General features: G+C 32.0%; 1 protein-coding gene across 4 annotated transcripts in view; it reads right to left on the bottom strand.

Moving 5' to 3' along the window:
• Positions 1-615: 615 nt before the first annotated feature.
• LOC132715196 (zinc finger C2HC domain-containing protein 1A-like) overlaps positions 616-16,746 on the bottom strand; it is a 34,289-nt gene continuing 18,158 nt past the window's right edge. For 3 of the 4 annotated variants that reach the window (XM_060698182.1, XM_060698183.1, XM_060698184.1), the window contains 3 exons: positions 12,945-13,060; positions 10,597-10,751; positions 616-7,050 (listed from right to left, as the gene is read on the bottom strand). In XM_060698182.1, coding sequence (XP_060554165.1) covers positions 6,789-7,050; positions 10,597-10,751; positions 12,945-13,060 — 533 coding nt within the window. In that variant the 3' untranslated portion in view covers positions 616-6,788. Of the gene's footprint in view, positions 7,051-10,596; positions 10,752-11,033; positions 11,057-12,944; positions 13,061-16,746 lie in introns of all 4 variants that reach the window. The other variant, XM_060698185.1, reaches the window with a different exon arrangement.

Below are 16,746 nucleotides of genomic sequence, written 5' to 3'. Positions count from 1 at the left end.
ACACCTGCCTACCCTTGAATGACCATAATGAAATGATCCATCAAGTGAAGCAGAATGTTCCAAATTTTCAAACATAGGGGTGCAAAAAATAATATAAATACAAATGTATACAATCAAATCAGGAAAAAATCTAAAATAAAAGTAAAATATCTGGTCGCAACACATGAAATTTTAAATAACTGAAAACAGTACTGATAATGTATCGCAGACAGTAATAAAATTTGTTTATTAATATAACAAGAACTGTCGGAGGACAGTAACGCTCGACTATTCGAAAATTTGTCACAAGGGTGTTTCATTGAGTATAATAATGCTTACCTATATGAATACATAAAATTGTCCGAAAAGGTACAAACTCTTCAAGTTTCAATACATTCCCTTCAGTAGTTATGGAGAGACAAGCTTACATGCAAAAACTTTACCAAGAATTCATGAGTCGAAAAAGGGGCATAATTATGCAAAAAAAAGCAAATCAGAGTTATGGGACTTGTACCAATCATCTTAGATAATCACAGAGACCAAGTGTGTGAAGTTTCAATCCATTCCCTTCAGTAGTTATGGAGATACCAGCTTACATGCAAAAACTTAACCAAGAATTTCTAAGTTGAAAAAGGGGCATAATTATGTTAAAAAGCAAATCAGAGTTATGGGACTTGTGCCAATCATCTTAGATAATCACAGAGACCAAGTGTGTGAAGTTTCAATCCATTCTCTTCAGTAGTTATGGAGATACCAGCTTACATGCAAAAACTTAACCAAGAATTTCTAAGTCGAAAAAGGGGCATAATTATGTAAAAAAGCAAATCAGAGTTATGGGACTTGTGGCAATTATCTTAGATAATCACAGAGAACAAGTGTGTGAAGCTTCAATCCATTCCCTTCAGTAGTTATGGAGATACCAGCTTACACGCAAAAACTTAACCAAGAATTTCTAAGTCGAAAAAGGGGCATAATTATGTAAAAAAGCAAATCAGAGTTATTGGACTTGTGCCAATCATCTTAGATAATCACAGAGAACAAGTGTGTGAAGTTTCAATCAATTCCCTTCAGTAGTTATGGAGATAACAGCTTACATACAAAAACTTAACCAAGAATTTCTAAGTCGAAAAAGGGGCATAATTATGAAAAAAAGCAAATCAGAGTTATGGGACTTGTGCCAATCATCTTAGATAATCACAGAGAACATGTGTGCGAAGTTTCAATTCATTCCCTTCAGTGGTTATGGAGATACCAGCTTACATACAAAAACTTAACCAAGAATTTCTAAGTCGAAAAAGGGGCATAATTATAAAAAAAAGCAAATCAGAGTTATGGGACTTGTGCCAATCATATGAGATAATCACAGAGAACAAGTGTGTGAAGTTTCAATCCATTCTCTTCAGTAGTTATGGAGATACCAGCTTACATACAAAAACTTAACCAAGAATTTCTAAGTCGAAAAATAATTATGAAAAAAAGCAATTCAGAGTTATGGGACTTGTGCCAATCATCTTAGATAATCACAGAGAACATATGTGTGAAGTTTCAATCCATTCCCTTCAGTAGTTATGGAGATACCAGCTTACATACAAAAACTTAACCACAGGGACGCCGACGCCGACAAATGGGTGACTGCATTAGCTCGATTATTCTGCGAATAGTCGAGCTAAAAATTCAAAATTTGTCGTAAGCATTTACTGATGGAGGAAGATCTCAAGTAACCCTTTGTGAATTATTTCAGGCAAAAAGTGGCACCTGAGTAGAACCACCTACCTTCCGTAAGCTAGCTGGTAGATTTCTTTAATTGACAGGATTCGAACCCAAAGCGACCACAAGTGACTTGAAGTAGATAACCATGACCATTCAGCCACAGAGACACTTTTAACAACTTCTTACACATGTTGAAGACTTAAAACAGAAATTTTTTGGAAAAGCTAAACAAGCAAAATTTTTTTTTAAATTTAGTACTCAAGAATCAAGTCGGCTATAATAAAAAAACATGTTAGACTTTCATAGAAGATGCGACTTTCATATAATTTTTGTAAATGTTTAATCAAAATGCCTTTACTATCTGCCAAACCGAAAACAAATACATTCTAGATAAAACATGCTTGTTTTCCCAGTACCTATAACAAATTTTTGAACAATTACAATAAACAAATTTTAATGCATATAATCACAGAGTAGCTCAATCTTATAATGTTCATTCAAAAATAAAAATAAAATATCTCAGCTGCTAAAAATAACGACAGCAAAATATGAAATAATGGACGGCATGGACAATAAAATATATATACAGTGTAAATAATTTAATCAAATAGGCACTCATCTTTCTTTAACCCTTTCATATTATAGTAAAATTGTTTTTTATAAAATAAATATATGGAAATCAAATTCTTTGGTTTCATATAAAACAAAGCAGTTATTCAATTGTCCTACCAATTTCTTTTTAAACACTTAGAAAACAAAACTTATTCATAAAACACAAATTCCTCAATCACAAGTCAGTTTATTCTTTGATAAAATATATATAAAATAATGATAAAATCTCATGAATTTTGAAAATTGGATTTACCTTTTTTTTTACATACAGCTCTTTTTCAAGTGCAAGATAATTAAACACTACTCTTGCACCATCTATCTAGATAAGGTACTTGTGAAAATATGACAACAGAAAATTGTGGAAAAGACCTCAGTGCTAAAAACTTAAAAATAGCCAGTATAAAGGTCTTTTTCTTCAACTGAATTTTACAAATGTACTTAAAGATTTTTATGTTTATTAAAAGTTGGTCAATATTAGAAATTTTCTGAAAAACATTGTTCATATTAAAAGGGAAAAGAGAAAATGTTCCAATATCCATGACATGCATAGAGCTATTAAAAAGTTTCAACTTTGAAAAAAAAAGCTACTTTCTTACAAAAGGCTTTGAGTATACAATAACAGTTTCTAACTTGAAACAGTGGCTTCTAATTTACAATAACGACTTCTAATTTACAATGACGACTTCTAATTTGCAATAATGACTTCTAATTTGCAATGACAACTTCTAATTTTTTTAATAGGGGATTCTAAATTACAATAATGACTTCTTACTTGCAATAATGACGTCTTACTTGCAATACTGATTTATACTGTGCAATAATGGCTTAGAACAGCGTCCTACTTTGCAATAATGGCTTCTAACTTGCAATAATGACTTCTTACTTGCAATAATGACTTCTAACTGCAATAATAGCTTCTAACTTGCAAATATGATTTCTTATAACAGCTTCTAACTTGCAATAATGACTTCTTACTTACAATAGACTTCAAAACTTGAATAAAGTCTTATAATAATTAATGGAGGTTTCTTACTTGCAAAAGAGGCTTTTTGCTTGCAATAAAGGCTTATGACAGCTTATAACTTGCAATAATGCCTTCTTACTTGCAATAACGACATCTAATTTGCAATACAATCTTGTACAATTATGAAAAATAGACAACAATGAAGCTGCAGCATATAAATAGTAACATATCGCAACTTGACAATATCAATATGTGTTGTTTGGATTTCAAATACAGGTCTACTAAAGAAATGGATGATATAATATATATATATATATATGATGTTTGGTCTTGCTATATTGCATAAATACATGTGCCCTTTACCTTGATTACATATTATGCATCTACGTAACACAATGATTTAGAATATCTTATGACATTTGCTATGATCCCATCATAGATAGCTTCTCTACAACCCCCTACCCCATGGATTCTCACCCCCAAACCCCCTTCCAACCCTCACAATCAAGACTGAAATGCCTTGGAATCGAGAAATATCTTATGGTGTGACAGAATAAAAACACATTATGATACTCATGAAAATGTAAAATAAAAATCATCTATATTATATAATTAAAGAAATACCTGTAAACATATTTAAGATGTAAAAATCGTAATTTGAACACAACAATGTACAGGTGTTAATGGGTCACAACATTAGTTGACTATTAGAATGTATACGGTATTAAAGAAAATAAAAGGGGAAAAAAACAAAGCACATGTCAGGTGGTTCCTCTTTATGGTTAATGTTTGGGCTAAACACTGGTAATGAAAACGTACCATGCTTAGCAAAAATAATAATGTGCATATTGACACCTTAGTGCAGTTACAGGTTAACTCCTATTAAATTATACAAAAAGTTAACACATTACTGCACTAATGTGACAATATGGTAATGGTGACACTACTTGAATATTTACAGTCTGAGAAATATGTAGTTTGAAGTTTAACTAAATATCGTGCTTCATGATAAAAGCAAATATGCCCCCAAGATATCTATATATATATAGTAACATATCACAAAATGATGACTACAAAATGATGCAAGCTTGACATAATTTGCACTATTAATGATAGTTTACCTAAATATACTTTTTACCTATCTTACAGAATATTACATGTGAGTATTTATAAATCATGAAATTCAACCCCTTACTTGAGTTATTTTATGTTAGAATGAACTGTTTATTGTTTAATTTTTTGAAAAATCTTCTTTATATGATTCAACCAATCAGAGCACCTGTTATATAAAACTACAACCAATCAAACAATTCAGCATACCTGTTATCACATCAACTGTTTGTTACTATTTCAAAAACCATTCAAAGTACATGGAGTTTTCAAATATAAATTGATAATTATATCAGCCAATCAGAGACTCTTTTACAAAATGAGTTCTACCAATCAAAACTACTGTACAAATCATTATATATTCCCAGCGAGACATTGACCCTCTATTTACAGTATGAAGTTTATATATATCACATAAATATAATAGAGAAAACTATCTAAGTAAAACTTCCTTATTCACCTGGTTACATATGAAAGCCTTTACAATTCACTCTCTTTCAAAACAACAATAACATATAAACACAATGAATATAATTCTATGTCTTTTATACTTGGTATAAAGTGCACCCTCCATTTAGATATTCAAGCAAACTTATTACACTATGTCCATGATCACCAGTTGTGTCCTTCGAAAAATCAGGAATATTCCACCATCACAATATGACCCCTTTAACCAAGCAGATATGGATTTGCCAAACTAACCCACCTTTAAGTATGTCATCAATGTAAAATACAATAAAACTTGTGAATAAAGTCCATCCGAAGGAGATTCCATACATGGCCATTGTAGTTAAGTGGTCTTTATTTAGAGTTTAACTATTCTGACATTTAAGGATCCTGTGACCTTGACCTTGTGACCCCAAAATTGTGACCTCAATCGGGGGTATCTACAAGTCATGACCAATAACTATGACTATACTGTTGTATGTTTATCAATGTAGGATGGTCGAAGAGTGGTCTTTATTTATGGGGTGGTCTTTATTTGAAGGTGGTCTTTAACACAGGGTTCGGCTGTATAGGGCAAGAATAAAAACACCCTTAATATTTCAATCTCCTTGACAACAAAGTTATGTATTTTTTAACCCAACTGATAACCATGGACATTTCTTTTGTAAAAAATAAAAAAAAACAACCAAGAAATCATGCAATTTTCCAAATGTAAAAATGACAAATAAAATAAATAAATACATGTATGTAAAATTCTGTGCACGACAACACAATTAATTGAAATATCTACCTAGTATATAATATCTATAATCTATGACAAGCTGATGTACCTTACATAAACATCTGTTACCATAGCGACAATTCAATTTCATTGACATTTTTTTTACATCATAATAATTAAAATCTCTTATTGAACATGTAGTTGTACTACCATGTATATGAGATTAAGCGCTGTTATAAAAGTGATTAAATGTAATCTATCCATCCAAAGGTCATATAAAATGAGCATAATTTTATTTTTATTAACATATATTAGCATGTCCCTGTCTAATTTCTTTTAAAGCTTTTAAATGACAAGAACATATCCTGATCAAGGTAATTTAGGTGCTTATAAGATATAGTGCATCCATGGTATTAATGTCACTCATGGTCATAAAAATGCTTATTATATATTGTTTAACCAACGGAATCAATGTTACTCATGGTCACAAAGGTGCTTATAAGATTTTCATAACTGACCAAATATGATGAAATAAGTTATGATGAATATTCATATAATGATGGATAAATTAACATTTCTTAACAAGCCATGGAATGTGTAGTTGTGTAAAAAAACAGAACAAGAAGTGTAGTACCATGCAAAATTGGCAAGATATCAAAAATAATTTAGACTGTGTCCAAATCTTTACTGCTTGCAGGACTGCTTAAATGGTATTCACAGTCTGGTAATTTTTTTTACCAGCCAATCTATTACTTATAGCGAAAAAATCCAACTAAATAATAGTTCATAAAATAATCAAAATCAAACCTCCTCTTTTTTTTTTTCTTTTAACAATATTAATCTTTTCTTTTTTTTTAATTAAATGAACCAGAACATTTCTGTTTATTTGTGTTTAAAAACTGATTAACTTAAAAGATATATAAAAACGCCCAACATTGAACAATTGCTCATACAAATTTTGAAACCATGTCAAAAATCTTGGAAGTCATGCCAAAAATCGTTTTCAAAATAACTCAAACTTTTTGCAATGACAAATTGTATACCATCAACATTTAGAAGACTCAAACAGTGAAAATATAAACCAAACTAATCATATGACAAGATACCCATATTTGTAACTGAAACAAAAACTTAACATAATAAATCTACTCCTGAAGTAACCTGTGTTGCTCCTGATTAAAGGGAGACAACTCAAAATCATTTTCAGGGGAAAATGTCAAGTAAGCCACTCAGAGTTATCTTTCTTTATCTTGCATGTATTTCTATTTTTCTAATGCCACATTCCATACAAAATTTGGCTTGAGCTGTTGGATATTTGGTGCCGCACTCATGACAGAATTTAGCGACGCCACTACTCGGCCGACCCACTTTTCGGATTCTGGGAACAGCGGCATCGGTTTCCGAACTGTTGCTATGGTAACCAGAGTCTGTAACATGTAGATTATGACCTGATGATGGTGATGATTTGTTGGCCGATCGTGCATGATTTTTACCGTCCATAGCGCCCCTGAAATTGAAAATAGCCAATTTTCAACGAATGATAACTATAGCATTAACAAGAGGGCCATGATGGCCCTGAGGTCGCTCACCTGTATATAGGCCACCGAAGCGGGGCCAGTTTAAACCCCAGGGCTTTTATTTGAACAAACTTGGAATTAAGACACCCATTAGAAGATGTTTCATGATGTTAAGTTTTTGCTATACACATATATGGAAAAACAATGACCTTCTCCCCCCTCCCCGGCAGAGTTTGTTTTAACCCAAGGGCTTTTATTTGAACAAACTTGGTAGACAGCCATAAGAAGATGTTTCATGCTAAACATCTAAGCTCTAGCTCATTGGGTTTTTTAAAAGAAGATTTTTTAAGTTTTTACTATACACATATAGTTAAAAACAATGACACCCCTGGGGCGGGGCCAGTTTTGACCCCAGGGCTTTTATTTGAACAAACTTTGTAGACACTCACTAGAAGATGTTTCATGCTTAATATCTAAACTCTAGCTATTTGGGATTTTTTCAAAGAAGGTTTTTTAAGTTTTTTGCTATACACATATAAGGAAAATCAATGACCCCCGGGGCGGGGCCAATTTTGACCCCAGGGCTTTTATTTGAACAAACTTTGTAGACACTCAATAGAAGATGTTTCATGCTTAATATCTTAGCTCTAGCTCTTTGGGTTCTTTAAAAGAAGATTTTTTAAGTTTTAACTATATGCATATAGGGAAAATCAATGACCCCCTGGGGCGGGGCCAATTTTGACCCCAGGGCTTTTATTTGAACGAACTTCGTAGACACTCATTCGAAGATGTTTCATGCCAAATATCTAAGCTCTAGCTCTTTGGATTCTTTAAAAGAAGATTTTTTAAGTTTTTACTATATGCATATAGGGAAAATCAATGACCCCCTGGGACGGGGCCAATTTTGACCCCAGGGCTTTTATTTTAACAAACATAGTAGACACCCATTAGAACATGTTTCATGCTAAATATCTTAGCTCTAGCTCTTTGAGTTCTTTAAAAGAAGATTTTTTAAGTTTTTACTATATGCATATAGGGGACAAGCTTTTTGAAGTCAAGGCCCCTGTGACCTTGACCTTTGACCCAGTGACCTCAAAATCAATAGGGGTCATCTACTCATCATGACTAAATATGAAGACTGTGGGTCAAAGGAATCATACGTTATTGGGCAGACAAGCTTTTTGAAGTCAAGGCCCCTGTGACCTTGACCTTTGACCTGGTGACCTGTACAGAAAATATTGTACAAATGTATTTATAACCTTACAAAAAAGTAAACATATATATATGTGACATTCATACTGTTAACTAGGGGATTTGCATCTTTTTTCCCCTTTTATTCTTTGGAAATAGTATGGTAATGTATGTAATGGAAAATGTTTTTTATACAGTAAAAAATAAATAAATATATATAGAAAGTTAAAAATATAAAAAAAAACTTTTATGTTTATAAATATAACTAAGTAGTAAAACTGCACATACACAAGCAAGCATAATTATTATTACAATGATATACAAACAAAAACTAGAAAGAAACAACTACAATCATTTTAAACAATGATAAGCTATGCTTATGTTAAACTAGCAAAAATTCCACAATCACGTATCCAAGGGTGGCCATGATTCGCTACCCGAGGCATTTTTACAATGCTTGTTTGATACACTATATTTTCTAATAATCTGAACTTCTACTTAGAAGAAATATTGCAGATCACTAAAATTAACTTAGATGTTTAAAAATATAATTACGTTTGTTTTCTTCCATAATAAACAACTCAATGAGACTCTGAGGCATAATTTGAACAGAACTGGTGTTGAATCTAGGACAGGTAATGGAATCCAGAACATTGGACGATAATTTTTTTCTTTTAACAAAACCGGACTTTCTTTTTACAAAATTTGACATTTTTTTTACATAATTGATAAGGTGGGATCTTACAGTACTGTTTGGTAGTTCATGCAACTTGCCACTTAATACATACTGAATAGATATAACTTCAGGCGTGGATCCAGGAATATTTTACTCAAGGCCAGGGTTGAATGATTTCAATACGAAATTATGCATATTGCAAAGGGGTGTAAAAATTTTATTAGTTTTACAGAGTGGGTCATAATTTATAAAATAATTTTGCTGATTATCATTAGTTTTTGCCTGAAAAAACCCTTAGGTTGATCTCAAAATATCAGAGGGGTTCCACATACTAGGCAAATCCCAGGGGAGTTCATGATCCACTCTAACAACCCTCTGGATCCACGCATGAAACATGTGGACTATATTCATGCTATTTCTTCTTATATACATGCTATTACTTAAATTCATGCATGCAGTTATTCAACTTACTGTTACTTATAAACATGCTGTTACTTATATTCATGCAGAACTGAACCAAAAACAAATCATTGGCCCTAAACCATGCTAAATATCTTGAATTGACCTGTCCATCATGCAAATTTTGACAAAATCATTCATGAATTTTAAGCGAAAATTTCAAAATAAATAATACTGACTGAAAAGTGAACAGTGCAGACCATGATCAGAGAGCACAAAATTGCCAGCTGATCTTGGTTTGTACTGGCCACAATCATGGAACACTTAGTGCTTTACATTTTTATCTTGTTTTATTTTTAACCGTGCATCATACTGAATCAAAATTGACTCTCCTAAAATTATCATTAATTAAAACATAAACCAGAATTATACGCATTTCAAGAAGTTTTCAAAGATTTCTTTTCAAGTCCTTGGAAAGATTAGAAGTCCATTACTTCACTCAATTCACCACAATAACCTCTGACACAAAAAAAAGTTAGAAATGTCTGTTTGTCTAACAACTCTAGGATTATTATTTTTATTCATCTTATGACCAAAAGGGTCAAAAGTTGCGCACAAACAATTTCTAAAGAAGGGTACCCTTACTCATTACTTATAAATGTAGGTTAAGTATTAATTCAAGCATGCATAGTTTTGATTAGTAAGTCAGGGCTCAAGATTGTAAACAGATGAAAAAAACATTGTTAAACATCGCAACATTATATACATGTAAATGGTGCAATTTATTTTAATATCTTTTATCTTTGAAACATAGGTGCATACTTAATATTTCAATTTCAGTGAAATGGTAAGTAAAATCTGAACAAGTTTTGAAAATATTTACAAAAAAATAATCCAAACAAAACAACTGGTGATTGCAATTTTCAAAAGTAACAAGAACTTGAATTTGTTTTTCAAAATTAACAGGAACTTGTTTTTTTTCCTAAAAATAACAGTTTATGTTATTTTTGTTTATTTTATTCTTGAAAATAACAGGAATTTGTAAATGTTTTCAAAAACAACAGGAATTTTTTTTTTTTTTTAATTAATACAAGCCACCATAATTAGATTTTTTTTTATGCATAACTATTATAAAAGAACATAACAACCTATTTCAAAATGATAACATTAACAAATTTTAATAACAATAAATATTATATATTATAAATCTAAATTTATTGATTACAGCTTGAGACCTGATTAATATGCATGCAATGAACTGCAAAGATACCTATTGGTTGATAATACATTGTTCTGATTGGAAGGTTTATCTCTGGAGGCGGGCCTTCTGTCTTCCCTAAGTTTTAAGGACCGCCCTGACAGAACTCGAAGGGGATCAGCCATTAAACCATTTTGACCAGAATTGGCATCACCGTATTTATTTGCCTGATTTAAAATACAAATTTAAAATTCCGAAAAAAAAAAAAATGTATAAAAATTTAAAACCAAAACATGCAGTAATAAATTAGATTTCAGCTTTAAAACTATTTCAGCTTTAAAACTGTATTGTTAAGTATTCAATAAAATCTAGCGGACACTAAAAAATGTGTGCATACAAAAAGCACTTGAAAAAGTATCAATTTTATGGCAGGGGCGAACAACTTTAGTAAACAATATAAACATATACAACACAATTGATCAAAAATTTTAACACAAAAATTACTTTACCTTGAACGGTTCTCTTCTTCATGCTATCAAAGTAAGTCAATGCTTTAACTGAATGTCAACATTTAATATTTAATTGGACGTTAATTTTAAACTCTTTAACTTCTAATTGGACGTTAATTTTAAACTATTTTTTCCAAATTTAAATCCTGAACTTAAAATTCCAATAAGAAATTCAACCTTAAGAAGGAATCATTTTTATTTATTTTTATCATTTTATTTTTTTTAAGATGAAGACTTTTGAGACGAAACATTATATATATTTCAAATTAAAATTACATTTTTAAATTGAAACTGGAGTTGATTTCTGAATTCAAACTTACAATTTATGTCATCAGAAATTTAAATGTTTTTTTTTTTTGCTTTTTCAGCTAGGTTTTACATCGCACCAGAACAATAGAGGTTATATGGCAACTTTCCAGCTTTACTGGTGGAGGAAAACCTCAGACGCCCCTCCCTGCATTATTTCTGGCATAAATGGGCACCTGAGTAGAACCACCAATGTTCTGTAAGCTAGCTGGATAGCTTCCTTACATGAAAGAATCCATAGTCCCTTGAGAGTTTTGAACACAGCAATGCTGGGGCAAGTGGTTTGAAATCAACAACCTTTCTTACTCGGCCACGGATGCACCAGATATACAAAAGTACTACAATATCCTGTACATCTACAAAGTTTCATGAGGCCACAGAAAGTGGGTCTTGTAATATCCTACAGATATCTATAGAAAATTAAACTAATCTCCATTTCTTCAATGTAATGTTTTTTATATTACTGTTAAACAGTCATTTGGAAACCAATTTTTACCTTCTGGTCATTTTCGGAAATGGAGTGTTGGATTGTTATGACAATATATGTTAAAAAGACATATGGCATTGTACGGTATTAACATCATATACATTTGGCTATTCATAGCGCTATATTGTTCGATATATTTATAAATAGAATGAGAGGATATAAATAAATTTAAGAACCACTTTTCTATAAACTAACCATTCTTTATATTCAGAAAGAATCCCACGACAACAAAATAAATCTCAAAATGAAGAAGTAAAAATAAAGAAAAACAATAATTATTGTGAGATTCTACAGAGTTAAAATAATTGTAAATTAAATGAAATCGTGAAAATTCACATGCTACTAAAACACCTAGGCATTACAAATTTGAGCCAAAGCTTTGATATTAATTAGCATTGACGACTTGTTCATGCAAAGCATTCTACTTATAAGCCATCTCCATCGAAATCAGACTTTTACAAAGCATAAATTTGTTATCTTTTATACAATAAACAGCCCTATGGCAGTTAAAGCTACTAGCACGTGCCAAATATAATACAATTATTTGTTTCCGATTTATCTTATATTTAATAAAGCAGGGTTTTCATTATTTTTAGGGGGCAGGGGGGGGGAGGGGCATCAAATGTGCCAATAAAAACCTATTTCCCAAGGGTCAATGGGAGCATTATAACCTACAGGCTTGAAATACAACCAATTTCAACCCCCTTTCAATCAACAATCTGTTAATAATGAAAACCCTGATAATGTCATATATAAATGAATAAATTCAAAATGAGAATACCCCTAGTCCTTGATTACTTGGGTTTTTTTCTTTCTTAACTCTTACCCCCATTAATATATAAAATGGACTTGTCCAGCTGTTAATTTGAAACATTCCACTAGTTAATTAAGGGATTTCAGATTCCAAATAATACGATTAAGCTGTCAACAGTATCAAGCCCAATTAGACTGCATGGGTGTGCAGGCTGGCCTGACTCTGTAAGGGGCATTCAGACTTAAGTCATTATTGCCCTCTAAAGGCTATTTTTTTTCTTGCAAAGTTACACAACTGTGACATCCATTTTCCTTAGTTATTTCCCTTTTTAATAAAGATGTAAGAATTATTAGCAAATACTTACATAGGTTCCTTGGGAGGCAGGAGCCTGGCGACCTCTAGCGGCACCCCCGGCTGGAGCCCGGCCTCGAGAAACTTGGGAGCCAGAACTATACCCTCCTGCAGATCTACCACCCATTTCTGAAACCAAAAAATCATAAATTATTGCTAGCAATTGAAAACAACCAAAACCAAGATATCTTCTTTTTAAATTAATGTTCAAATGGACTTATTCATTTCTTTCGAAAAAATTTAACTCCAAGTTCCACATTGTAATAAACAGTTTGTTTAACACATAACTCTAGTTATTCATTAAAATAAATCAACTTAAGTGTCCATTAACTAAGCTTTAAGGTGACAACGGAGTCAATTATTACTGAAAATACCTAAAATGAGATTCTTTGCTTAGTAGATTTATCAACCTTTTCTGAACACATTCGTGATTTAATTTTGGAAGCAGTTAGTCCAAAAAATGTGTTTTTAAACGTTTTAAAACGGTACCTGTACCATTTTTATCTGCTATTCGCGTAACCTGTCAATTATCGATAACGCTCCGCCCCCTGTTGAGGCATCAATGAGGGAAATCGGTAGTTCCATATATCCGTGAATTACCCGTCCATACTGGTCCATACTACTCGTAATTCATGTATCGTACAAATACCGTACATCTTTTATGAATATCGTCTACCTTTTATTAAGCATTTTTATAAAATAAGAAATTGTCGGCCAATGTACGTAACATAATGTATGAAACATAAATAATTAAGCATAGCGGCAAATCGCACGACCACGGGTTGATTTAAAATATAGTTGCTAAAATATCCATAATGTGTGAAAATAATTTGTCTGTCCCGTTAATCTGATAGATATTACATTGAGTTTATGGACTTTTGTACGGATTCATCGGCTTGCTTTACATTCAACCTCGTTTTCTAACAATGTCAAGTAAAACAACAACAAAAACAGACAACATTTTTTATGTGAACGCCTATATGACTTGTGGTAAGGTGTCCCTGACAAATTTCTAAACCATTTTAGATTGTTTAAGGATGATCATTTCTCTATGAATCAATAAAAAAAGATATTAATATATACTATCAGTGAATGCTCTGAATAAATTGTTCGCCAGTAAATCGAACACAGTACTAATAAACCTGGGACAAAGTATGGAATTTATTGTATATCCCAGTAGAAACTGGATATCTATGCCGTGCATAGATGATTTTCATGATAAAAGAAGTCATAAAGTTCAGATCATAATGATCGAGTGATACCTTTTATTTCTATTATAATATGTCAAGCATTTATTTCAACTTGAAGAAAGAAATATATAATATCTCGTTTATTTTTACATTTACCATGGACTTTAAAAGACCATCAGAAGCTCAGTTTTTTGTTATTTTAATTTATATTTTAACGGAATTTCATACACGAATACACAGACACAGTGACACTGGTATAATATAATAATAATGCTGATGATAATAATAATAATCTTCAAAAGTGAAACAATTAAATACCCCGCTAGCGGTGCGCAAATACGTTCCATTTCCCCCCACCGAGTGCCTCAAATTTTACCGAAAGTCACGTGACATGTGCGACCGACAGTAAATCACGTTAAGATTTGAAAAAAAATCTGTTATAAACTGATATTAATCAGCAACTTTTTAATTGGTCAGATGTCACTGGGTCATAAAATGTTGTTAGAGTATGTTAGCGAAACTTGTGACCCTCTCTGGTGCGATATTTGTGTATTATGCAATTATTTAGCGTGAAACGTAGGGGTCCGAGAGAGAACAGCCGATTTATGACACTTCGTTTGATGCGGGTCGGACTAACTTTGAATCGGCATAACTTTTTTAATAATCAAGCAATTAACATGCGGTTTAAAGCACATGAAAGGGAATTTATTTACGGAGGGAACCGTGTCAGGGATTTTTGTTTGCTCAATCAGCGACTTAATTATCTTTAATTACGTAATATGTATGGTGAAAAAAGTCGCATAAAATGTTTGACGTTACGTAATATTTTTTTGAGAAAAGATAGAAAAAATTTGAGACACGGTTCCCCAGATATTATAAGTATGTTTATTTTCCAAAAGTTTGATGACAAAAAAATAAAAAATGACTTTGATATGACGATTTAAAATTTTAGGATTTTTATTAAAAATCAATCATTTACAAAGGCATTTTTTTCAAATATGTTATTTTTTATGTTGATCAACGACATTTAATGCACAAAGATTAAATAAATAACAATTATTACTAAAATAAGTTGGTTTAAATGACATTTATGTGAGTACCACGGAAAGTGTCTGTTGTCACCTTAAGGTCAGGTGAAATTTCATTATGTGGACAACATAAACAAGAAAAGAATTTTCTTTTTAAAAGTGAACATAATCAGTAGACATAAAACTCAATTTCTTGGGCATTAAAATGTAAACAGAAAAGCCAGTGCAACCAAAAAATATACATGTATATATATAACTAAACTACAATAAAACTGACGGCACTATAGAAAATGGTGTTACTTTATATATATATATATGTACATGTCTATGGCTTAAGGTGGAAATGATATGATTTTCATATTGTGATTCATATAGCATGGGGTTGACTGCAAAACTGTTGTATGTTCTTCTTTATTTATCATATAAGTTACTGCAGTTTTGCAGTAACCTTAATATTTTGTGTCAGTTTCTATGTGATTGTTTTTATCTGTTTGGTTTAAGGTCACAACAATGTAATTTAGGTCATATGGCGCCAAAACAGAAAAGATGATTTTGGCTTACCTCAGGTATTACAAACTTAAAGCAACACCAGAGGTGTAAACCATCTCACCTGCTGGAGCTAAGAGATGCTTATATAGACTCAAATAATTTGAACCCATTTCGCCTTTTACGATCATGTAAAAAGGAACGGTAGCTGCAATTCTGATGTCTCAACCCTGAAAGGCAACCCCTCAGCCACAAGAGCCTCCAAAGTATGTGCCAGCCGATCTTGGTCTGCACTGGAAGCATGGGTAGAATCAGCTGCCCTGTGGGGTGCTAATGGTCAAGTTTTTTTGCAACTATGTTTTCGCCATTATAAAACCCCAAATCATTACAGCAGCACTGTTGATTCTGAAAAGCCCATATGGTAACATTCCAGCCTTACAAAATCATCAAGAGGTCTGTTGTTCCTGACCAAACATTATACCAGGCATGACTGGGCACACAATTTGAACCAAAGACAATCCATATACTCCCTGAATAACTCACATAATTATATAAGAACTTCAATGTCATAGAAGGGACACAAAATCATAAAGTCACAGAACGGACACAAAATCATAAAGTCACAGAACCGACACAAAATTACTGCAGTGAAAGGAAAGAAATTAAAAGCTAGCTCAGCCCACGTATCTGATAACTATTCCCCTAGTCTAAATGCCATGTGATTCCAAACCATCCACCCCCACATTCCCTTTCTCAGGCTTGAACTTAATAAAATTCTTCCCCCTGCGTGACACCCTGCACCTTAACTTCATAAAAATGATTCCACTTATATGGTTAAAAATACAATGGTTCAAATATTGAGTCAATATAGTTACAATCCAATAATAATGATTTCTAAATTATTTTGTTTGAGTATTTAATATGGGCACAATATTTATCAAAAACCCCATGTTTCAACATTTTGTAGGCCAAAGAGCTTACAGAAATTTTGGTGTGTGTGTACAAAATTAGTATCAATTGACAGAATTACTACAATACAATAAAGATAAAAAAAGTCAACACAACACATAAATAGATATATATATATCTATAACACATTAGATATTTAACA

This window comes from Ruditapes philippinarum, unplaced genomic scaffold (genome assembly GCF_026571515.1).
Source record: "Ruditapes philippinarum isolate M1 unplaced genomic scaffold, ASM2657151v2 ctg2916_1_1_1_1, whole genome shotgun sequence".
Lineage (NCBI taxonomy): Eukaryota > Metazoa > Mollusca > Bivalvia > Venerida > Veneridae > Ruditapes > Ruditapes philippinarum.
Note: the sequence above shows the minus strand (reverse complement) of the source record. Positions and strands in the feature narration are given on the sequence as shown.